General features: G+C 36.5%; 1 protein-coding gene across 4 annotated transcripts in view; it reads right to left on the bottom strand.

Moving 5' to 3' along the window:
- Positions 1–4,046: 4,046 nt before the first annotated feature.
- The window catches only part of LOC107081643 (rho-associated protein kinase 2-like), a 43,172-nt gene continuing 23,459 nt past the window's right edge, over positions 4,047–23,759 (bottom strand). The window contains exons 10-34 of one of the 4 annotated variants that reach the window (XR_001481104.1): positions 21,540–21,636; positions 21,378–21,457; positions 20,880–20,928; positions 20,644–20,779; positions 20,460–20,551; positions 18,223–18,469; positions 17,493–17,599; positions 17,248–17,407; positions 16,363–16,523; positions 14,514–14,698; positions 14,294–14,363; positions 14,015–14,118; positions 11,979–12,165; positions 10,962–11,055; positions 10,020–10,114; positions 9,552–9,743; positions 8,894–9,062; positions 8,509–8,724; positions 8,007–8,074; positions 7,808–7,896; positions 6,833–6,911; positions 6,483–6,747; positions 5,758–6,034; positions 5,319–5,409; positions 4,047–4,574 (exon numbers count right to left, since the gene is read on the bottom strand). Coding sequence is in view for 3 of the 4 variants with exons in the window: in XM_015369815.1 (XP_015225301.1) it covers positions 5,023–5,116; positions 5,758–6,034; positions 6,483–6,747; positions 6,833–6,911; positions 7,808–7,896; positions 8,007–8,074; positions 8,509–8,724; positions 8,894–9,062; positions 9,552–9,743; positions 10,020–10,114; positions 10,962–11,055; positions 11,979–12,165; positions 14,015–14,118; positions 14,294–14,363; positions 14,514–14,698; positions 16,363–16,523; positions 17,248–17,407; positions 17,493–17,599; positions 18,223–18,469; positions 20,460–20,551; positions 20,644–20,779; positions 20,880–20,928; positions 21,378–21,457; positions 21,540–21,636 (3,313 nt within the window). In the remaining variant the exon portion in view is untranslated. Of the gene's footprint in view, positions 4,575–5,007; positions 5,117–5,318; positions 5,410–5,757; positions 6,035–6,482; positions 6,748–6,832; positions 6,912–7,807; positions 7,897–8,006; positions 8,075–8,508; positions 8,725–8,893; positions 9,063–9,551; positions 9,744–10,019; positions 10,115–10,961; positions 11,056–11,978; positions 12,166–14,014; positions 14,119–14,293; positions 14,364–14,513; positions 14,699–16,362; positions 16,524–17,247; positions 17,408–17,492; positions 17,600–18,222; positions 18,470–20,459; positions 20,552–20,643; positions 20,780–20,879; positions 20,929–21,377; positions 21,458–21,539; positions 21,637–23,759 lie in introns of all 4 variants that reach the window. The other 3 variants (XM_015369815.1, XM_015369818.1, XM_015369817.1) reach the window with 3 other exon arrangements.

Genomic DNA, 23,759 nt, shown 5'->3' on the forward strand with positions numbered 1-23,759 from the left:
CAATAGGACTAGATCTCTGTTGTATTATGCTACTATGCTAACGCCACCGCCACCAAGCTGCAATGATTTGCCGCGAATGAATACCGCCGAATCTGTCGATTCATCTTGTAGTGTTTCGTCAAATGCAACGTAGATTCCCATCCAATTACATTGAATTTGGTATTGATAACATAAAAAATAATAACGGTAACTCCATTGAAATGATTCAAAACTAAAGTAACGAGCCATTTTTTGAAAAATGTAAGGAGTAGAAAGTACAGATATTTGTGTAAAAATGTAAGGAGTAGAAGTAAAAAGTCGCCATAAAAATAATAGTAGTAAAGTAAAAATATCAGAAAAATCTACTTGAGTACAGTAACAAAGTATTTGTACTTCGTTACTTCCCATCTCTGACCTTATGTTGGTCCAAACTTGATCTTTCCGTATGATAATGATTAAAAAAAAAGTAAACAAAACAGATTTAGTCAATCAGAATCTTTTTCATGACCATCTTAGTTCCAACACATAAAACCTCTATAAAAACTGAGGAGAGGCAAAGTTGGTGCAAAGGGGAATGGTTAAATGTCCCATTCTGTTCATTGTACCATTGTAGAGTTTAATGGGAGAATAACTGGTATCATATTGGGACTAGGTGATTGTATAAAGTAGGTCAGCCAAAAAGCCAAATACCTGTGTCTTAAGTAAAACTATTGAGAATGTGTGCAATTTCTTCCATGCACTGAATATTTGTTAAAATGAAGGCCTGGATTTTTTTCTGCTGCAATAAAACACTTATTAATTTTTTTGCCCTATAATATTTCATAGAGTCCCAATCTCAGGAGGAGAATGTTTAAAAACAACTTTGTACACTTTTGGGCCACCATATTACTTTATGATTTTGAGTGCAACAGCTTTCTAACATAATTGCAGCTATCTCTCCATTAAAGGCTTTTAGATGAGACATTCGGAATGATTATGGTTTAAAGATTTGCATTGGTAATGTTAATACAATGCACCTGTGGCACAGTAGGTAATTGTGTCCCCATTTCCATGTAGAATCTGCAGTTTTGTTCTTTTTTTTAGATTCAGAGAAAGCCTCTTTTGTTAAGTGTAGAGAAGCACAAAAAAGCCTAATAAAATAAAGAACTTACCTCAGATGAAGACAGACACATTTTTAAAAATGTACATGAAGAGAATTTACAATATAGAGGCAGGAGGAGCAGGTTTTATCTGCTGGAAATTATTCAAAACATGGAGTCACACTCATATTGGATTAAAACCTGAAATATGGGATAAGATAATAGCATCTGGGAAACAAATTAACCATTACATTGTGGATAGAGGCGATAGTTGGCTTTGGGGTGCCCTGAAAGATTGATTTCAGACCAGTCCAAATGCACTTGTAAACTACAGTCCCTCTGAAATATACGGCTCTCAGTGTACAAAACAAAAGGTGATATATTTGATGCATTGATAATAAGATGTAATTATCTAATTTGGGTTTAGTTTTTTTGGTGAAATGTAATTTAAAGTATACGAGGTACACTGCAAAAGCGATCTAGAAATAATTAAATGTCTTACCATTAATATGAGTAGGTAAATGAGATGATTTGGCAATGGACTGAGTATTTTTTACCCCTAAAATAAGGTAATTAGATAATATGCCCTTGAAATAAGACAATATTTGCTCTTATTTAAATGTCTTTTGTCTTGTATACTGTCTCACCTACCCCCTCAATTCAAGAAAAAGTGCACATATCTAAAAACAAATACTCTAGATTTAAATTTTTTGCAGTGTAGTGTACTGCATGACTTAAAATAAGACTGTCTGTGCAAATACATTACCAGGAACGTAAAGTCTCTAGAAAATATTAAAGGTAATTCAGTAAAACACTGACACAGCAAAACCTGAATATTTATTATCTTTATAAATTCAGCTGAAGAAATCAGAACAAACTGTCTGTGTGACAAATTTGAATTGTTAAAGGCTGCTTAAAACAATGTGCCTAAGAGTCTTATTAAACAAATTATTTGCCAAAGGGGTCACTTTGAGACAAAGCAGATTCATATTTTCAGTCCAAAGGCCTTTTTTATTGCTTAACGGTATAGTGGAGGATGTACTTTTTCTGGGTGGATCATCATAACAAGTGGTCCTGCTAAGTGTCAATCATTCTGGTGATATATGTACGCAGAGGTGTCAAGTTTGAAGTACAAATACTTTGTTACTGTAATTAAGTACACTTTTTAGGTATCTATATTTTACTCCATTAGTTATTTTTCTTCCTACTTCTGACTTCTACTCATTATGTTTTCACACAAGTATCTGTACTTTCTATTCCCTACATTTTTAAAACAAATGTTACTCGTTACTCTTTAATGTTTATAAATATTTATTTCCCGTCCTGTGCATCATCCAATGTAGATCATTGGATCCATCCACATCTAGTGAAAACTAGTGTAATTGCATGAGTTATATAACCAAAAAACTCATTGGTTAGCTAAAGGAAATCATCAGAAGCAAGCAGGTGTTCTTAAAATTGCAAACGTGAATTGTCTATGCCATGCTACAATGTCGGATTCAGAAAAAGATGTTGAAATGTCTGAAAGGTCGGACACAGGCGCGAGCGTATCGGGAGATGGAGACCAACTGGACCTCCCTCATCCTTGGCCCTATCTCAAAGAACTTTTCAAAATAGTTAAAAAAAAATTTGGGTTTTCATTTCTTTTGTTGGCTTTTGGTTTTTTTTTTTTTAAAGGTTACATTATACTTTTATACTTTAAGTATTTTTTTGAGCACATACTTTTCCCTTTTACTTGAGTAAAGAGGTCAAGTTGATACTTCAACTTTTACCAGTGTTTTTTAACTGCAGTATATACTTCTACTTAAAGCTACAGTGTGTAATAATTACAGGGATATACAGTCATAAATGTAATATATTATACATAACTATGTTATTTATCATCATCTACGAGCTCAGCCTCTTAACCTTAATATTTGCGTTGCCTTAGAATTCGTTACTTATAATTACATAGGAGCGGGTCTCGCAGCCATGGAGGCAGACATCTTTGCGCTACGGCAGCGCAGAGCCAACAAACTAGCGATTGCGAGATCGCCCATTACACTCGAAAGCGGGTATATTTATTATCTTAAGTCTACATGAAATCTATACCCTACACAGACTAATGTAATACTATCTGTAAAATTATCTATGTAAACAAACCTCATCACTTGAGAAGGTAGGTGATGCGGACGTCGTGGAAGACATTTTGTCCCGTAACGCTCGCCGTACTGTTGGGGGGGAGAAGCGGTGAGGGGGAGATGTTCATGTTGCTGCGGTCTGCAGTCTGGACGTTAGATGTTGCTGAAAATTACACACTTAAGCTTTAAGTAACAAAAGTGTGAACTTTTGACACCACTGTATGTACGTAAGGCCGTCCTACGTGCTCGTCCCATTTTAATTTGAAAAACTCACACAAAGAAAAAAGACAATTATGAGAAATTTATTGATATACCGGTAATTACTTTGTCTTTGGTGCTCAGACCTCTGCAGGAAACATAGCGCTTAATTTTGATAGATTTTCAGTTTTTGAATGGAAAGCAGCACATTGTTATACTTTCTGTGAAAACATGCTAAATAAACACCTTTGACTTAACACTGCGAAGCCATTTTTGTATGAAAGTAGACTAAGAGGAAAGGGATCAAGAACAAATTCAAGCCCAAGTGGGAAGTGGGACATCCTCCATGGATGATAACAATGCCTTTTGGGAAAGACATTAAGGTTGATGAGGAGGGTTGCAAGATTCCAATAGAAATGAGGCTGAAGGTTGTCGGTGGCTACAAAAGGAGGTGGTTTTTCTGGAACCAATTTATAAACACCAAAATTGTTGTATGCACATAATTGGGCTTGCATATTTAGTTACAAAATTCACAGCAAATAACTTGTGCATAAACTCAAGGATTGCTGATGTTGAAGTTTTCTGGATCTTTTTTCTCTCACAGTCCACATGAGATACTCGAATGTGAGTCAGGCAGGTTTTGAGGTAAGACAAAAATAGAAAAAAACATCATAGCATTTTTGTATGTTTGTTTTAATGTCCTGAATATTGAACTGTGAGAAGAAATACATTTCACATTGTTCTGTAAAGCTGGGATGTCTATATTTAGTGTGATAAAACATCCACGACAAAGGCTCGAAAGGATAAAATCTCCCACTCTAAAACTCTGTTCATACATTTACAGGACACCCTGTATAATGTGCCTCTACAATACCCATAGAAATATAACAATCCTATTATATGAGCTGTGCTTTGTGTTTTTCTACTGTATGGGTTTCTACGGAAAAAAAAGGAACATTTTGCAAACGACTTTAAATGAGTTCAATAATGATTCTAAAAAAAGCAGTCTCATTATAAAGATGTGGTTGAGGCTCCCCCTGTCAAAAATGACAGAATACATTCCAGTTCTCATGACAACAGCCGGTTAATCTGAATTTCTGTCATGTGTTTTGCTTTTCTTTTTCCTTTTTATGGACTTTTCATACGCGGTCAACTGGGTCCAGACGATCCAGATGGATGAAAACAGAGCTGGGGTTAACTGAAAGAGAGATGGGGGAGAAGAAAAAAAAAGCAGAGTGAGAAAAACTTGGTTTGCAAGCAGCAGAGTGGCAAGATATCTAAAACAACGCCCACACGAAATCCACACATACTAAAACAAGAAAGCTACTCTGCATTCAAACGCATCAGGGCTTAAAAATGCAGACACATGCAGGGGTAGGCTCCTTCTGCATGTTTGCAAGGCACTGTTTTATAATGGAGGATTTTATCCTTTTGTAGAGACTTGTAGTAGGATGCAGCTTACAAGGCTTGTGGAAATTCAAAAATCAAACATTCTAATGCTAGTTTTGCACTAAACTGTTTAATTCGTGAATCACACAAAAACATGCTCCTGTAAAAAAATAAATAAATAAATAAATAAAAAATGCCTAATTTATAATGTTCAAACGGTTTTCATGCAGAGGTGGAGTTACCCTCTGTCTCTCCTTTCAGAAGAAAATATCATCATCCCCACCATTATCACCATCATCATCATCATCACCCATGGACCAAATCCAGTCTTTCAGGTCAAACTCAAGCAGCCTGAAAAGATGAGTTTCAAGGAATGACATCAAATCTGTTTCTGTCAAGGCCTGCCACAGTCACCAGGAGGAAGTGTCGAGCGAAGTCTAGCTCACGTGTCACTATGCATGTACATGCTGCTCTATATGTGGCAGTGGTTAGTTGGCACTGCAGCACAGCAATGAAGCAGGCGGACAAGGCTTACTGGGCTCCTTCTACTTACAGTCTCCAAGCGTGAGAGATTTTAGAAATGTGGGGTCAGAGGTGAGGAGATCAAGGGTCAGTGGAGGATGATACGGAGCATAGGGCCCGAGCTGCAGGATGAAAGCCAATTAGGGTGTGGCTGAGACTATCGAGCTTCATTACAGACGCAAGATATGTGATTAGTGAATATTCTATTGGGTCAGGAGTAAGTGCTTTTTTTTGTTGTTGCTTTCAGTGTTTTGCATGTGAAAATGACTCGAGAAGCTTTCTGGGGAAAAACATACAACTTTTTATGGCACAATAAAAAAAGAATGAAAAACAACAACAACAAAAATACTCTGCCACCTTTTAATGATACGATGTGTTCAAAAAAAAATTTTAGAAAGACATTTAAATTGGTGGCTGAAACGTGAAAATGTTTGACTGGTCTCTCAAAGCCGTATGTCTATACCCCTCACCTTGAGTTCTCTGATGTCTGCTGGTGTCTGGTGGACTGGACCTTGATGGCACGGCGGTGAGACAGGCGAGGGGAGGTCCTCGGAGAGGAGTGCGGGGACACTTGTGGAGAGGAACGCGGCAGAGAATCATCAGAGATGTTCCGAGCTGCAGGGGGAGGACTTAGTGTTGAGGTTTTCCTCGGGATGCGCTTGAGGAGATGTCTGACCCAACGCTGCTGTTCCGTCTGGGAGCCAGTCAGCAGGAGTAGGTCTTTGGCGGTGGACACATCGTAGTTCACTAGGGAGGATTTACAATGTAAAGATGAAAAGTTCAAAAGATGGAAATTAAAGTTTTTCTTTTTCTTTAAAATACTTTTTGACTTGAAATATTTTCTTTATAAGATTAAACATCAAACATCAGATATCTTGATTATAGAACATTTAATTAGTTATGGGGTTCCACCTGTTTAAAAAACTTCCTCTTTTGGAAGAAGTTTAAATGTTAAGTTCTAGGGGGATTATTACTTTTATAAGGCCAATCTAAAAATGAGAAAACTAACCTATTTTATACAAACTTTAACTTCTTACAACCCCTATGGCTCTAAACTAATTTACTACATTAACGTCTAAACAAAAATGTGTGAAAACAGGTTTTCTCAACTATTTCCATTTTATTTTTTTTATTAAAAATACATTACATATTTTAACAGGTTACAAAAGAACCCCTGAAAACAAAACAATGATACCTTTGCAGGGCGGTATAACTTCTTCTTTCTTGTCCAGATGGTCTCTATGGAACTTGGCGTGGCAGCAGCGGCACTCAAGTGCTGCTGGAGGCTTAAAGACATTCCATAAGGGCCGTGAACAGGCATCACAGCTGGAGGGGAGGTGGTAAATGGTGCCAACAAACTCGTGGCCTTTGTGGCTGACAAAAGGGGAACGTTCGGATGGTGAAGACTCCTCCGCCTCCTCCTGCTCGCGTTTGCTCTCCCCTTCGTTGGCATACAAGATCTGAAGGAAAAGGTGAGATGAAGGAACTTTATTATAAAGAAATATGCACAAGAAACAAGGTAAAAGAATCATAGTCACTTATTACCTGGAATATTCTAGGGATTTCTTTGACATCTGCTCGGTAACAATCTGTCTGAGTTATGGGTCGGACATGGAACAGCTTTCTAAAATGGAAACAGAAATTAGAAACTTAGAAGTTTTCAAGAAATATTTCTGAATAACCTTGCATTTAGCAAACCGAAAAGATATTTGAAACCCCATCTGTCCCAAAGTAAATTAATAAAAAGTTAAGTCAGATTTTGTTTCATAAAATGATAAAAAACAAAATAAACACAAACTTATTATAGAGGACTTTCATTATTTTTCATTTTGGTTGAGTTTATCATGTCCCTAATGCTTTGTCACAATATTTAAAACACTTTTCTCCATATAAGGAAAAGAAGAACATTCAACTGTTATGTTTTAGCCTTTATTTAAGTAATCACAACTTTTTCTACAGTATTGTGAAATAATACGGAGACTCCCATATAAAAAAGAAACTAGCAGTGTCTGATTCTTTTAACTTTTATTCATGTCTGAGAAAGAATGATTTAACTAAAAATAAACCCAAAACATCAACCTTACTCACAAAAAGCTTTTCACTGAAGCATGTACTCCAAACAGTGAAAAGAAGAGTAGACAAAACAATGACGCCTCGTGTCACCACAATGAGCTGAAATAGCTTAAGTGAGGAGATTCTTGTGGCTTTCTACTTGTCCTTGTTGATGTTGTTTTTTTTTGTTTTTTGTTTTTACATCTGTCTCTTTTTTCGTTACACGCCCACAATACAAGCTATAAAAACCTAGAAAATGCTGATTAGTTTGTATTAATCACATGAACTTGATAGATATGAAATCAAATATCCCTATTTCTAAATATGTTAAAGAAACACACACAGGCTGTAATAGGATTGATTAAATATTTTTTTCAATTTTGTCCAGTTTTACAGCCTTTTCTTTAAAGTTGAGTTTTGCATTCCTGTTCAGAGAAAATTTTAGATATTCAGGTTGTAATGACTCACTCAATGTCAAGCGTCATGAATGGCTTGGCTTGTTCTTTGTCCATCTCACTGTGGTAAAACAGGATTTTTTTGCTGCTCACAACCACATACTGCAAAGGAAAGGGAAAGGCAGATCAAAGCAGGTCAAATGAGGAAAGGACTTTGCTGATAACAAAATAAACATAACCCTTAAAAAAAGAAACACTGTCGGACTGATTACTTTTTTGTCCCAGCCAATTCTCTTTGTGTTCTTGGAAGGAAGCGAGAGCCATCCCTCCAGCCTGGAATCTAGTGAGCAGAAAGAGAGAAAAACAAAAAAAAACAGGAAGATGGTGGCATTAAAAGGAGAGCAGCCTTCAATCATAGAACTCACTAAAAACAAACCTTAACATTTTTAAGCGTTTGGAATGTGTTATTTATGCAACGTGCTTGTCTTTCTGGGAGGAAAGAATAAATTATGCAGTGAGACGATTTTAGCAAAGAAGATTAAATCATGAGTTTTGAAAAATCTCAACATCAATTCAAGTCTGTAATTGTCTTCTATAAGCAGATTACATTTAGGACAGCTCAGCAAGACCATGCTGTGAGTTTTAATATGTCAAGCAAACACAAAAAGTCAAAAGAAGGAGAAAGATTAGCAGCAAAGCCACAGAACTTCTTTTTTTGTTGTTGCTAAAAACATGTTTGGTTGGAGTTCAAACTTCTACGACGTGCAGGATCACCTCCAGATTCAGGCTCAGGGGACTGTGGATAGGTCAGAGGCAGAGGGCCCTGGCCCTGCACTTCAGGATAGTCGTTTTCTTCCTCATCATCAGGCTCGGAGTCCAACAGAGCCCGAGCTGAGCGAAGGTTGGGCCGAGTATCAATGCAGACAGATTTGTGGGAGCGCTGATAGGTAAAGGACATTGACTCGGAGGTACGAGAATGAGTAATGCGCACTGAACAGGAGCATGAAAGCCAGGTTGTGTGGTAAGAAAAGTGGGAAAATGAAGAAAGAAGTAGAAGTAAACAATAAAAAGAAGGGGAATCCATGCAGCAGTATCTTTAAGTGTTCAATAATACAGGGAGAAATCTGAGAGATGTGAGGAGCTTAGATTGAGGGCCTACCTGGGAATCCATCAGCAATTTCCAAATCGTTATTGCTGCTGATGCTGGTGGTGTCCAGAGAGTGAACACTAAGCGACGTGAGCTGACAGCGAAGATGCTCAATGTCGCTTTCTCTGCTGTCCAGAATCATCTGCAACTCCTGGCAGTGGTGGCTCTCATCCACCAACAGCTGTGCACACAGACACACATACATTACAAAAAAATTCTCAATTTAAAGACTAAGACTAATCTGAAAAACTATTTATATAAGAGAGACGCTTAGAAAAAACATAATATACAATGTTGTGGTAAAAGTATTTTCCCCTTTAAATATGTATAATATTTTTGCTGTTTAATATTCCTCAGATCCCTAAAAAAAAACTTTTTAGATGCATGGTTTAATACCAAAAACAAATATATTTCTGGTCTGTGTATTTAAGCTTTTGACCTGACTTGTACATGTAATTATAGGCCCTACAAACCTAATTTATCTGTTGTCTACATTATACAATCAAAGTTCTTTGCAAATAACGTATTATTTGTAGCCTTTTACCCAGAAGGAATCTGAGCAGTAAAAAGAAACTGCAGCTTTTTTTGGTGTGTCAAAAACAGAGGTTTTCTGTTAACAAGTAGCCTATATAAGCTGCATATATTTCAGGCATGTTGTGGGTGCACTGACCGCCTGTACGTCTTCCAGCTCCTTCTGGTGTTTGAAGAGGATGCTGTTAATTTTTTGCCTCTCTGCTTTCAGATCCTGCTGCAGCTTCCTGTTCTCCTGCTTCGTCTTGTGCACCTCAGAGTTGACAATCCGGATGCCTCCTCGCTCCTGATCCTTCCTCTTTGCCATCACCTCAGACAGCTTGTTCACAGCCTGGGAGCAAAAACAAGCTACATTAAAAAAGAAAAAACTATTTTTATGGTAAATATAAACTCTGAGGCTCAGTAAGCTGGGAGGCTTGCAGTAATCAATGCTGCTGTGAGAAAAGGTGTATTTATGCTTCCTTACAGATGTCCACAGTTCAATACAAGCCTGAGGCAGCAAGATGTTCTTAACGAAAGATGACAGAAAATAACTATTTTTTGTTTTTTGAAGTTCAAAAGTAAGAGAAAATATGGACAATTTTCAGACCTGTGTAGGTGGACGCACCTGAATTTTAAGAGTCTTTTCAGTCTGAATTTGCTTTTCCAAAGATAGTTTTTGGCTTTCAATCTTCTTCTCCGTCTCTTTGGCTTTCTGGAGTTCTATAACAGGTAAACAAAATTGTCATTATAGTTTAAAACTTACATTTTTATGTAAAACACATTGAACATCATTTTAAAGCTAGTGATACACTGAAAAAAAAACAAATGTTGAAGTCTCCATTTCAGGAACTACCTGACTAAGAATTTTTCATGAGATTTAATTCAAACTGGACATAATAAAAATGATTTAAAAAAATGCAAAAAAAAAATTCTGTCACCATTTTGTTTCCATCACCGTACAGCAAAGTTACAGTGGTTACTCAACTCTGGTGCAATATCTAAATAACTTCACAGTAAATGTGGCAAGCCTTTTTAAACATTTAATCAAAAACCCCACTTGGCTAATAAATGTCACACAACCCCAGATGCCACAATTCAGTCAACTGCTGCATTTTACATAAAACAAATTGTAAGCAGTACAGAAAAAACATCAGAACAAGCAAAACAAAGAATAATAAAGGAAGAAAGGGAACTCTAATCTAACTGGTATAGATTAAATGCTATAACTATATAATGTTTTATGTGTTTATCTGTTTCATTCTGAGTAAACTTTATGTATTTGTAGATTTTCAGTGATGCAGAAAGAAAAAAAAAGCTCAAAGTTTTAGATTTTCCGTATTTTTTTTTCTTTTAAAGCTCCTTTACAACTGTGGTTTTGCTTATAAAGAAGTTAGTGCAGAAAGCGGAAAAATGTATCCTGTTATTTATAGTTGTGCAATATTGGAAGAATGAGGCAACAAACAAACATACCTGGCAACTAGTTAATAAGGAGAGCTTTTGGACATGCTTCAAGGGATCAGCTGGAATTGTAATTTCTGTCATATTCACATTAAAATGCAGGTCTCACCTTGTTCGAGCTCTTTCAGCTGGTTGTTCAATTCTTCCTTCTCACTGGCCAGGTTGCCTACATCCACTGTCAGTGTGCGGTTGGACTCTTCCAGCTGTGAAGAAGGAGATAGAAGTGAGCTGATGTCAGCCACAAATGTAAGTTATTTTAAAAAAAGATTTCGTGGTGTTTCTGGGAGGAAGCAGAAATATATGGTATTTTCTGTTATATGTACCAATTTTAGACTAGGCCTCCAGACTTAATACAGACGATTAATTTAAAATATAATGCAGGCAGGTATTTAGCCTCCTCTCCTATTATGTAATCACTTTCAGTTAGTACTTGTCAGTACTTTGCAGTTATCTTTAAATTAATTTAGGGATTTCCATCTAAATAAGAGGTGTATGCAATGAATGCAAAGGGTTTCAGTGTTACACTGAATAAAAACATATTTTTGGTCACATACAAGCTATATATGCATTATGAAAATAATGTATTGTGTCTGAAATCTTTCCAGATTTAATTTTTAACAGAACTAGAGAAATAACCATGCCACTCAATTAGGTGGCAACAAAGAGAGCATTAAAAGTAACAAAGTAAAAAGGAAGTGCACCCAAACAACGGTGAGGCATACTCCAATAATCTGCCATTACTTAACATTAAAGTGCTCAAATTCATTAAATCTATTTTGATTTCAATATTAATCCAGTGAAAATACAATGTTTAAATTGTGCATAAATAGAAATTAAAACCTAAGTATGATTTTTAGAGGAGCATGGTGGAAAATCAATCCCTGCAAGTACTGCAAGATAAAGATTGTATTATCTGTTTAAGAAGTCTTTCTTACTAAATTGAACTGTGCTGCTGGGATCAAAATCTGGTTGTGTTTAAATGCAATGAACTTTTTTCTGTTGCTTAATTTCAATAAAGATGTTTAAAGTAATCAGTTTTTTCATAAAAAGAAAAAAGGATATACTTGTTTTAAAAGTTATTAAATTGGATTAAAGCTCAGCTATAATCCATGTAGTCATATCTCACTGAGGTGATGGTGGCCTCCTTTTCATTGAGCTCTTGTTTGTGTCTCGCCATCATGTCCTTGATCTCCAGCTCCTTCATGATCTTCTCCTTCTCCAAATCCGAGTACTGCTCCTCGGCGACAGAGCGAGCAAGTCGCTCGGAATCTGCTTTTTTCAAACTGCTTTCCAGCTGCGCTGCCATAGAAGCCCTAAGCAGGAGAGAGAAAAACATGAACCCTTATTAAGCTGCTCGAGCTGAATAAACTTTAAAGAGAATTAACTTCATAATGCCAGTTAGAACTCCTCTGCCTGTAGCATGTCAGAACATAATCAATCAATGACATTTCTGTAATTGACTGGATTTTTATAAAGAATGCAGAACCAGATTTTCTAATAGAAACTATTTTTTCTTTTCTTTTAACATTTGGGACATTTTCTAATTCAGTTTGGCTTCCATATTTTTGAGAAACCCATAGTCTGATTTTTGGCTACAGAAGAATTCACAGGAGAGCATTAGCACTTGTTAGGAAAGTCTGTTTCATTCTTTAAGGCTTAGATAATATATGCTTTGTTACTTTTAGCAACAGAAAATAACCACAACAACTGAAACTTACAGTGCAAGATCAATCATACAACCTTGAATACCTTTATGTTACAAACCTCAATACATTTTATTAGATTTGCACACTATAAAAACCAAAAATATACATATATAAAAGATTGCTAGTAACACTTGAAACTGTGAGATATCTACTGAATAATCAATAATTTGCTCAACTTCCTTTCAATGCAAAGAGAGCAGCGAATCTCCTGGGGCATGTCTCTACCAGCTTTGCACATTTACTGTAGGGCTGTACAATCTATTGTTCTCACGGTATTGATGCAGGCAGTAGACATACCACAAAGAAAACATGTATATCCACTAATTTAAGCAACATCTGTTAATGCAATCTACTGTATACCTGTACTGTGTTAGATGATGACAATTTTTTAGTGTATAAAAAAAGTCTAGAAGATAAAAGATGCAGCAAGGTAGAAACTGCAGTTACATTTTTAATAGCTGGAATATTCTTGTAATTATGATGTAAATCAATTTTCCTAGTAGCTGGGTTGAACTTTATTAGAGGTTTGTTTGCTTTAAAAGTGAAGCCAGGCTTACACCGTACGATTTTTTGCCCTTTTCGGGCCGACGTTCCAGTTGTGCGAGAATTCTTTGAGAGGGCTGACTTTCAGCCTGATCGTGCATCGTGTAGTGTACAGGGGGTAACGAGGGGCGATCAGCCTCTCATGGCGGAGTCATAGCGGGGATGCAAGTGAAATGGAGTTCTTTCTGTAAAATTGAAAGACCGTAGTAGCTATGTTTGCTCAGCCATGTCTTTGTCCAAATACGCTGGTCGCCTTTTCTTTTTAGGGATTTCAGCACAGAAAATTGCCAAGGCAGCACGTTTCACTGTAGTGAGCTTCATATTCCGCAGCCCTCCAAAGTTTCACTTACTCTTGACTGCTTCCCCAGTTAACGCAGCCCTTGGCCATGCTGGCCAGGTTTCATTTTAACATGATGGATTAAAATGCCAAAATTGTACCATTAAAATCAGCTAAACTAAAATAGACACTGCCAGACTGTATTGAGTAATAATTTGACTTATAAAAGGGCAACTGCTTGTTCAGGATTTTGCAGGGGTATTATATCTATGTTGAGATTTTTTTTTAAATATTTTAGGAAGTACGGTATTTTACCGTATTTTAAAAATACGGTAGTTAAAAAAAGATTCTATAAAAATAATACATAATTTAAGTTTAAACATATGAGTTACAACATTAAATTTTCCTTTGAGGTCAGTAAAGTGTTTTTTTAATTGAACTGGATTAAATTTGCCACAAAGGTCCTAATAAAATAGATTGAAATTTGTGTTAGTAATATGATAAACATTTATTCTTTTACAGGGAAAGTAGTGATTGAGTTTCCCCATTTTCTTTTTTTGATCTTTACTACAGTTATAACATTATTTTATGTTGGAACAGCATTTACAACATTATTATGTGAAACTTGACTGTTACCTTTCTTCCTGGTATTCTGCCAGTTGCTGCTGTGCCTCTTGGTACATCTTATTCTTTTCATCATTTTCATCCTTCAGCTCATGGATCTGTTTTCTGTACAGGGTCTGTGGTAAAAAGAAACACATCATTACAGATTTTACATTGTACATTAGTGCTTAATGATGCAGATTTATGATATTTTTCACTAAGCTGAACAGTCATGCTGTTGGAGCTGTTACTGACTGTGAAATATTCGGCTGTCACTACTGTTTGACAGATGCACTAAAGAGAGAGAGTTACATTAAAATTTTGCTCGTCCTCCAGCTGGTCCATCAGTTCCTTCAGCTGGCCATCAGCCTCTTGCTTTTCCCTGAAATAACACCAAAAGTCTGTCAATCACAGCTGAAGGCCAAGCTTGAGCATGAGAGCCAAAGCAGCCAAAAAAACAAGACAGACTCAAAGCTGCAGCACTGAGTGTGCTTGAAAATTGGGCTCATTGCAAATTTTATGCGAGTCTGACCTGCGTAGCTCCTGGTTTTGCTTCTCCAGACTCTGCTTCATATCCAGGAGTTGGTTGAATTCCTGTTTGAGCTGTTTTTCTGAGGAGGTGAGCACAGACACCTGCTGTTTGTGAGCTTTCAGTTCGCTCTGGCTTTTACTTCGCTTCTGGATCTCCTGTTCCAGGCGTAGAGTGAGGTCCATCACCTAGACACACAAGCAAACAGAACAGCCTGTTAAATAGTGAGCATTTTAGGAGAAAAGATCTATATCTACACAACAAATGATTTATTAGCTTTATTTTCTCATCTTACTATTGTCAATAACTAGGCTGAAAAATCCAGTTCTTATAATAAGCTTCTGGGAGGACTAGGTTTTATTTAATAACAGTTTAATCCAATGGCGTAATTATCGATAAGCAGAGTATGCAGTTGCTTAGGGGCCCCGTCGCTGTCACCTGTTGGCCCCAACGCAATTGTGGTCTAGGACGTCTTTTTGCAGATGTGATGGTGTGAAAACTTCCTCTTCAACCCACCTGACACTAGGTTGACTGACCGGACCTTATTTATACCCCAACACATGGCAGATTTCAACATGATGGTGAGCCGTTTAAACATGGGACCAATAGCAGCAGACAGTGGTACTTTTATTCAACATGTCAACTGTGTATATTTCATTAGACGTTTGGTAAAAAAATACGCTCATATATGTTTCAAACCGCAATAAAGATCTTAAAAGAACGATGTATTTGAGTATTCTATTTTTTACAATACGACTTGGAATTATGGGTAATCCAGAGCATAGATTGAAACCATAACCGTTATGTAAAATGTGTTAGCGACGATGGAGACCAAAAAGAGGTACTTAAGCGGATTCCAGAAAAGAAAAAGGAAAGAAAAGCTGCTGGAAGAATGGAAAAAACTTCCCAAAATAAAGACGTTCTTTTAAAGAACCATAGAGGGAGATGTTGCTGCTACAGTGAGTGAAGATTGCGAACAGGAAATTGACTGCGACCGTGAAACTCAAGGTAGCCCGATAAGACTGATTTTACAGCAGATTATACTAAATTATATCCATGTCTAGTGAATGTGAAGAATGATTAAATGATGAAGCGTGTATGTATGGAGCACATTTCGGTTGGGTTGGCTACGGCGGCGGCGGGAGGGGGGTGTTGGCGCGGTGTAGGGTGTTGTACTGCATATGGGCCCCACCCAGATAATGTTGTTTATGGGCCTTTTGTTGTGTCATTATGGGCCTTTTGTTGTGTCATTACGCCATTGGTTTAATCCCAAATATATTTGCCCAAAAAAATAATGAAAATAAATAAATAAAAATAATTGTGGTTCCGGATAAAGCTGGAGACGACGACGAAAATAAATAATGACATAAATACTTCCCAATTCAAATTGATCATAGTTTAAATAAATTTATCATAAAAATAATTGTTTTCTTTTTTTTGTTTTGTTCTAGGCTTTGCTTGTAGTTTTAGCTGCTGCTGTGAGCTTAGATGTGAAATTTAATGTAATGTCTCACTGTGACTCCTCAAATAAGATCCTATGTTCTGACTTTTAAACTGGAAGTCCACTTCAGGTCTAACTTTGTGACTTGGACAGCAATAACTTCCCCATCATTGATTAAAAAAATTAATAAATAATAAAAATAAAAATGTGATGTTCTATGGCCTATTAAAGTTTGATTTAAAAAATGCAATTATTGATTATTTAATGCTAATTTATTAACGATATTTTATGTCATATATTTGGAGGAACAATATCTCCCATTCTCCCGATAAACATGCAGATTCTTAAATGCAACTCTTGTAACCCAGGCAGATTTTTCAGTAGCTCATGCTTTTCTACTTCTAAAGTCACCTCTTCAGAAAGCTTCTCCTTTTGTGCCTGCAACTCATCCAGCTTTTGCTGAGCTTGCTTGTGATCCCATTCTAGCATCGAGTGGTCCTTCTTTAGTTGTAGCAAGTTTTCTTCCACCTGCTGCTTCAAGCTGCGCTCCTCCTCCAGAGTGCTCTCCATCTCTGCACCGAAAAAAGAGGAAGAAGTTTAATTTTTATGTCAAAATACAGATTTTATTTATGCCTTAAATAGACATTAACTTTTTTTTCCTAAACTGATTCATGGTCGGCATACGTCTTCTAATATAGTTAAACTATAGCCTTAATATCTACAGTAGCTCAAATTTAAAGAAAAGCTCTATCGTCCAAAGCATTACCATAATCACACCCCAAAACATTTATCTAAATACATTGAATTAGAACAAGAAAAAGACGGTTTCAAGAAAACTTCTTTTAAAGTAAACGTGGTTGAAACTTTTTCAACTTTGCGTGTAACTTTGTGTTTTGGTCAGTTGACACTACAATGTCATTTTTCAGACTCTACAGAGGTCTTAAATTATACAAAGGAAGATTGTGCATAAAAGCACCAAATCCTCAAAGTTAATTAGAGAAAGATCTGTGAGAGCATAACAGCATAAACCTTTGAAATAGCAGGTTATTCTAAATAGAAATGTGGTGGCCACAGACGACTGCCAAAAAATAAAAGATAGGCAAAGCTTAGTACAGAACGTGTCCTAGTTAGATTTTCCAACTTTAATAAACATTATCAAAATGAAGCCCGTCTTCTTTTTCATTTTAAGGGTTACATTAATGATAAATTACTTTTCTATGTGAACACTTTTTACAAATCCTTACTATACTAGGGGTTCCAGCTGAATCTGTACATTTATCTTCCTTTTTTTCCCACCTTTTAAAGCCTCAGATTTGGCCTCCTCGATAGACTGGTAGGTTTCCTTTTTATCTGAGAGCTTTGCTTTGGTGGCCTTATGCTCTGCCTCCTCCTGTTCCAAACTCTGCTGGAGCGACTTGAGCTTGAAAGTTAAGTCAATCTCTTGCTTGTTCTTTTCCTGCAGTCAAAACATTCGTGTTATGTTATCTAAAACCCAATTTATTGAACTCAAATATATTCACAAAGAGAACATACTGATTTACCTTTTCAAGATTATTTAACTTTGTTTGCAGCTCCTTCTTTTCATCTTTGACCTTGGAAAGAGATGATTTCGCCTCCTTAACTTCGTCTTCTAGGACTGAAATAGTAACTAAGGTGAAGGAATAAAAAAATATAAGTTAGAAAAATAAATAATGGGACCGCAGAGGGATTGTTTATGTCTCTCTAAAATGATACAACACAAACACAAAATGATTTAACACCTGGCATGCTTAATTTTAGACATTTTCTATGTCATAGCTCATGTTTTGCCCAAAGCAGACAAAAACACGACACTTAAAGTTTATTTTTCTTTTCCATGAATACACCCAAAAAGAGTGATGAGTCATCACAGAAAACAGGTAAAACTTTGTCCCAACACATTCCCCTCTGACCTCATAGGAAGGCCTCTCAATATGGACGGAGAACAAAGTTTAAGGCCACCTCTAAAAAGAAAAAGTCAAATTCTGGCATCTTGCTTCCCTCTCCACTTCCCTCAGCAAATGTTTCCACCTATGATCCAATATTTCCCAAGACTGAATCCAGAAAACCATTCATATCTAATTCTCCGTGCAACTATAAGTTATGTAATGCCTTCTTTTCCACAACTGATGGGATGTTTACTTCATGGACACTGGAATATCAGGTTTATTAGATATTAAAAAACACAGGTCTAGATCATATTTTGCAATATGAATATAATAAACAGGCTATTTAGTTGTTTCCATGCCTCACCCTGCAGGTCAGCGAGGGCCTCTGTGCTAAGGTTGCGTTCTCTCTTCTCCTCCTCCAGTTCAGCTTGCAGCTCCCATATCTGCTTCTCCTGCTCCGCTTTGTTTGCTTCAAGACTGCTACACTTTTTCTCCATCTCCTTGAGGCTAACTTCAAGGTTCTGGGCTTGTTTCTGTGCTTCTGACTGGCTCTTCTTCAGAAGGGCAGTTGCCTTCTGCTCAGCCTGCAGGGCACTGTTGGCCTCCTCCAGCTACAAGGGAAAAAAACCAAAACAGATTTAGTTCATCTTCATTTACTGTTAAGTTATTTTTCTTTCCATTATAGCAGAACATTTAGCAACATAACAAGAGGAAAAAATCTGCTATGTCTTGAGTAGAATACGGAATATACTTTATTGATCCTCAGGTGTTAATTTGAGGTGTTCTGGTATTATAACAGAATGAAAGAATAAGAAAATAAGAACAATAGTCTGTAAAGTATGTGACTTTGTGTTCCTTAATGAATATAATGTCAGCTGTGCTGCTGCCATCAACACCTTTGTTTATAGATGTTGGAGCTTGGCCTGTATTTTTCAGTGTAGTCCTGTTTCTCTGACTGTGACTGGGTGGATGTGATCTCTTCATCCTCTGACATGGGAGCTGACTCGGAGCTCGTCTGCCTGGCTGTGTGTTTCCTGGACGGGGCCGCCTTTTACAGCTGCTTTTTTCGGTTTCTGCTTCTGTCTCCTTGAATCCCAGTCGGCCTCAGCAGATGGCCGCTCACACTGAGCCTGGTTCTGCTGGAGGTTTCTTCCTGTTAAAAGGGAGTTTTTCCTCTCCACTGTAGCTACAAGCATAATTACTGTGAGGGATTGCCTTCGAGTCAATGAGTCGATGCAATCAACTATTTTTCCTTAATTGGAAAACTTTAAATCAATTTGACTGTATGATCTGGTTGAATTGTAAAGTGACTTTAGATGACGAGTGTTGTGAATTGGTGCTACAGAAATCAACCGAATCGAATAGAAGATGTCAGGAGAATATGAAGATATTTTCAACTTTGTAATCTTAAGGAATGAAGTTCAGTTACTCTGTGGTTGCTGGACTTTATAGTACTGTTAAGCTATCTGTTACTCAGGTAAGGAGGAAGGAAAGTCTACATCCAAGGGTACTGATTAAACTGTTATGTCGATTCAATATTTATGCCAAGGATGTTGATTATGTCAGCAGAACTGAAAATGGAGGATGGACATAAAATAGCGGTGCATTTAAGACATTCATGAGTTCATATATAACATATATTTAGAAATATAGGCTGCTGCCCCCTGAAGGCGCTTACACCTCAGGGCTTATTCCCAGTTCTATATACCTGGAGTGATCACTCTTTAAACAACACTTCTTATAGTACAAGACTTTCTGAAAAAAAAAAACAACTTTAACATTATTTACGTTTTGCATAGCAATGGTACAGTTACAGTGCTTTGGCTCATGATTTCCTGAGTGTCAAAAGAATGTAAATGATGCCAGGACAACATTTCCTGATTTCTTTTTATACCTCAGTGTACTCTATGTCCATCAGGTGGGCTGTTATCTGTCGTATGCCATCATTAGACACAGTAATCAAATCACAAACCCTGCCTTCTTTCCCCTGCTGCATCTTTTAGCCTAGAGATATAAAACTGCATCTACTTTATCAGTCTGGACCTTGAAAAGATTAACTTTATAATTGATTTTCAACATAGGCTGTTATATCTATTTAGTGTGCTCTGTATCTTTCCATTAGCTTGTGATTTTCAAAATGAAGATAATCGCTGTAATCCTGACAAAAGGGTTTCTGCATTATCTAATTTGAACAAATACTTCCTCAGGGACATTATGCAAAACTCTGGAATACCTTATAGTATAAAACTATTGGTAGTAAAAACTGTATAATCATTAGAGACGTATATAGATCTATAAGGCCTATTAAGCTTTCTTATGATTGATAAAGAATGATTCTACAAACATTTTATGTTATTAGAAGGCTTAAATACCGAGTTGCATACTGTACAATCATGTGCATAAGGCAAGTTTTACTTTTTTACTCTAAAATTTCAGAGCAAATCTCTCCATAAACTTTGATGAAAATGCTTGTTTGTAATTCAACTTATCTTCTAAATACACATTGTAAAAACAAGCAAAGTTTGACAACAAGTTCTCATATTTCTGCAAGAAAAGCAGATTGCTTTGTGATGACTGACAACAAAAACGCTTCTTTCTCACTTGTTTTTGCAGCTGGACATTATTCTCATTAAAAATGTGTGAGTCACGGTTCTTCTTCTTCATGTCCTCCAGCTGGTCCTTCAAGCAGTTTACTGTAATTAAACAGCCAGTCAAGACAAACAACATTAAAAGTTTTGGAAAATCAAAAAAGCCAAGAGGGAGGTAAAGACTACTAAATACTCACTCTGGTTTTCCAGGATGCGCTTCCTGTCCGCCTCCATTTCCACCTTGCGGAGGTTCTCTGCACTCTGCTGCTGCAACAGAGCTCGCTCTCGCTCCAGCTGCCTCAATGAGGCTTCCACTTTCTGCCGACTGTTCATCTAACAAAGCAGGGATGAAAACAAACTTCCTTAATTCAGTCTCCTTTATTATACCAAACTTGGTTAAAACACATGCAGATATTCTTAAATCCATATTTACCTCTTTATCCAATTCTTTGACCAACTTGTCTAAACGATTGGTAGCGTTTCTGGGAACCAAAAGAAGTTTCATTACATAATTCCTGTCACACTATAGAGTAGGTAGGAATCTAAACAATATTTTCTATACAACACTCGTCATAATTAAAACACTTTTTAGACTCAATCTTTTAAATATTCCCTTAACTTCTACAAAACACCGGATTATCATTTATAGAAAAACTAAAAAGAAGCTAAAAATTACCAATCAGATTGTTTTTCTCAATTAACCAACTGCAACATCTCTAAGAATATTAGCTCCATCATTGTAGCTGATTCTGTCGGTTTCCAAACACATACATGAAATTATTGATTCAAAAATGAATTTTGTTTATTTTCAAGAAAGATTTTCCACTTAAATATAATTCAATGTCAAAAATTCTAACTATAGTTTTTGGATTGTACAGGAAGTACTAAAATCCATCAAAGTAAACTTTAATGTGTGCGTCTCAACTCCTACTTGCACTTCTGCTCCAGTTCATCTTTGGCCTGCATCTCATGATCAAGCTGCTCCTCCAGCTGGTTAACCTTTTCCAGCAGCTGTTCAGAGGGAAAAGAAAGAAAAAAATGTCTTCTGTGCATCCTATCAAATAGGTTTAAGAGCTAGCTCACAGACACACACCTCTTTCCTTTGGTCCGAAGACTTTTCTTTATCCTGAGAGTCTTCCTTACACTTCTCTGAATCCTCCTCAGACCTGTTGCCTGTTTCGCTCAGTAGCCTAAGGGCAGAGAAGAGCTTTAAATGAAAAATATCAGACAATTCCAAAGTTCAGGAATTATATGAGGTTTGAAAGATCAGCAATATTACAGATTACAGGCCTCATCTTTAATAAATTGTGTGGGAAAAACATCCACAAAAAAGCGTGTTCAGTAAGTGGGTATGTTTCAGGTGATCTACAACTGGCAAAATTAGCCAAAGAGGTTTGATTTGGTCTTATTGAAATAAGTAATTTGCTTATGCTACTGGCCGTTTGAGAGTGGCTGTGAAAGAATAATGAAGTTCGAAAACAGGATGGAGGTAATAATCACGATAATTATCTCATGATAATGATGATATGTAGTATTTATGCTGCACTTTACAGCAACATCTCAAAGTGTAAGAGAACAAAACCGAAAAAAAAAAAAAAAGTGAAAGGGCTGTCTTTGTCTGCTCCATCCTCCCTCTCCAACCTAACAGAGAAGGAGCAGCAGTCTAATTTACAGCTCTAAACAGCTGGATTTACCTTCACCAACTTGTCACAACAGCTACAAATATTGCAAAACAAGCCAGACCCAGAATAATTTCCCAAAACATAACTGTGCTTCTTGTGGAGCACATCTACCTCAGGTTATGTAAAAAAACAAAACACAAACTGTAAAGTAAATTGTATTTTTGTAAAGTATCTATAGGAAATTTGGGCTGGGTAATTAATTGCATTTACAATATAACTTCAATTTACAGACCGTAATTTTTAACTCGCAGAGGCGCTCAATTTTGGCCACGTTACATTTAACAAGATAAATACAGCATGTTTGACACTGCGGCCTATTAGGTGGCAGTAATGCACTTGAAATGGGAAGAGAGAGTTGCTGCCAGCAAAAGAAAAAAAAAAAAGAAACCAATGCATGCAAATACCGTAGACATACTTTTTCACACAAAGGTTACAGTATAGTCTTGTAAAAATTGACTGTGGACGAGCAAGCTTTCAAGGTCACGATAAAACTGAAACCATTAAACAAAACATCTACAAGCTTGTGGTTAGTGCAAAGGAAATTGGAATAAAATAGTGTTTTAAATATTGATTAAAAAATAAACACAATTTTGTTTTTTGGCAAAATCGTTCAACCGATTCAACGTACTCTTTTAAAGTACGTAAATACATGAAACATTTAATTAAGAAGAATAATGCAAATACTTCTGAAGGATATTTTCTAATTAAAGACCAATTAAACAATTTCCAAGACAATGAAAAGAAAAACAGATGTATGGATGCTCATTTTATTGTCCTTTTTTCTTTAAAAAAAAAAAACACACTCTTCTAAAACTGGATTTTGTTATCATAATTTTTTAGCCACTGTTAAGAGCCATTTTAGAGGGTCAAAAGGGCAACTCTAGCTCCCGGGGTGCAGATCCTAGTGTTACACTAATGAAAACAAATAAATATATTCAAAATATTCTGTTAAACTTAATATTGGATTTTTAAATTCACAACCATACATTGTAATTTATTTTAATAGGAAAAGTAAAAGGTAAAGTATTCAAGATTTTAAATGTTTTTTTAGGGACGCACCAATCTGGTCCAATACCAATATCCAATGTTAATATTTGCATTATGGATGATAACCTATATTTATCAATATCCTATAACATATATTTAATTTGCCCCTTTGGACACCATGAAAGACTGAAAACAGTTATGAAACTGCTTCTCTTTTTCAATTACTGTCAGGAGTCAGGAATGCGTTACAATAGGGAGGTGGGAGATAAGCATAGACTGCACCGGGAGCCGGGGAGCATGTTGGGTTAGGTAATGCTGGATCGTTCTTACGTTAGCAGTGTGAAGCGATAAGATCGAGGAACAGTAACATGATCTTTAAAGGCCTGCTGGTCATCACTCATGATACCCAAGTTTCTAGCTGCCTTTGATGGAGTCAGAGACAGGGGTCCAATATGGATGTGAATATCGTGGTCTCAATATTGATTGACACCACAATATCAATGTCAATATGTCATAGAAACAACTAGATTTGATGATTCATGGGGATGTACTTGAGACTGTATGTGTGAGATTAATTGATTTAGAGCTCAAAATCATACTTGTATCCCCAGCTAGGGCTGAACAATTTTAGCAAAACTCAAAAT

This window comes from Cyprinodon variegatus, unplaced genomic scaffold (assembly GCF_000732505.1).
Source record: "Cyprinodon variegatus isolate N-32 unplaced genomic scaffold, C_variegatus-1.0 Scaffold38, whole genome shotgun sequence".
NCBI classification, from domain to species: domain Eukaryota; kingdom Metazoa; phylum Chordata; class Actinopteri; order Cyprinodontiformes; family Cyprinodontidae; genus Cyprinodon; species Cyprinodon variegatus.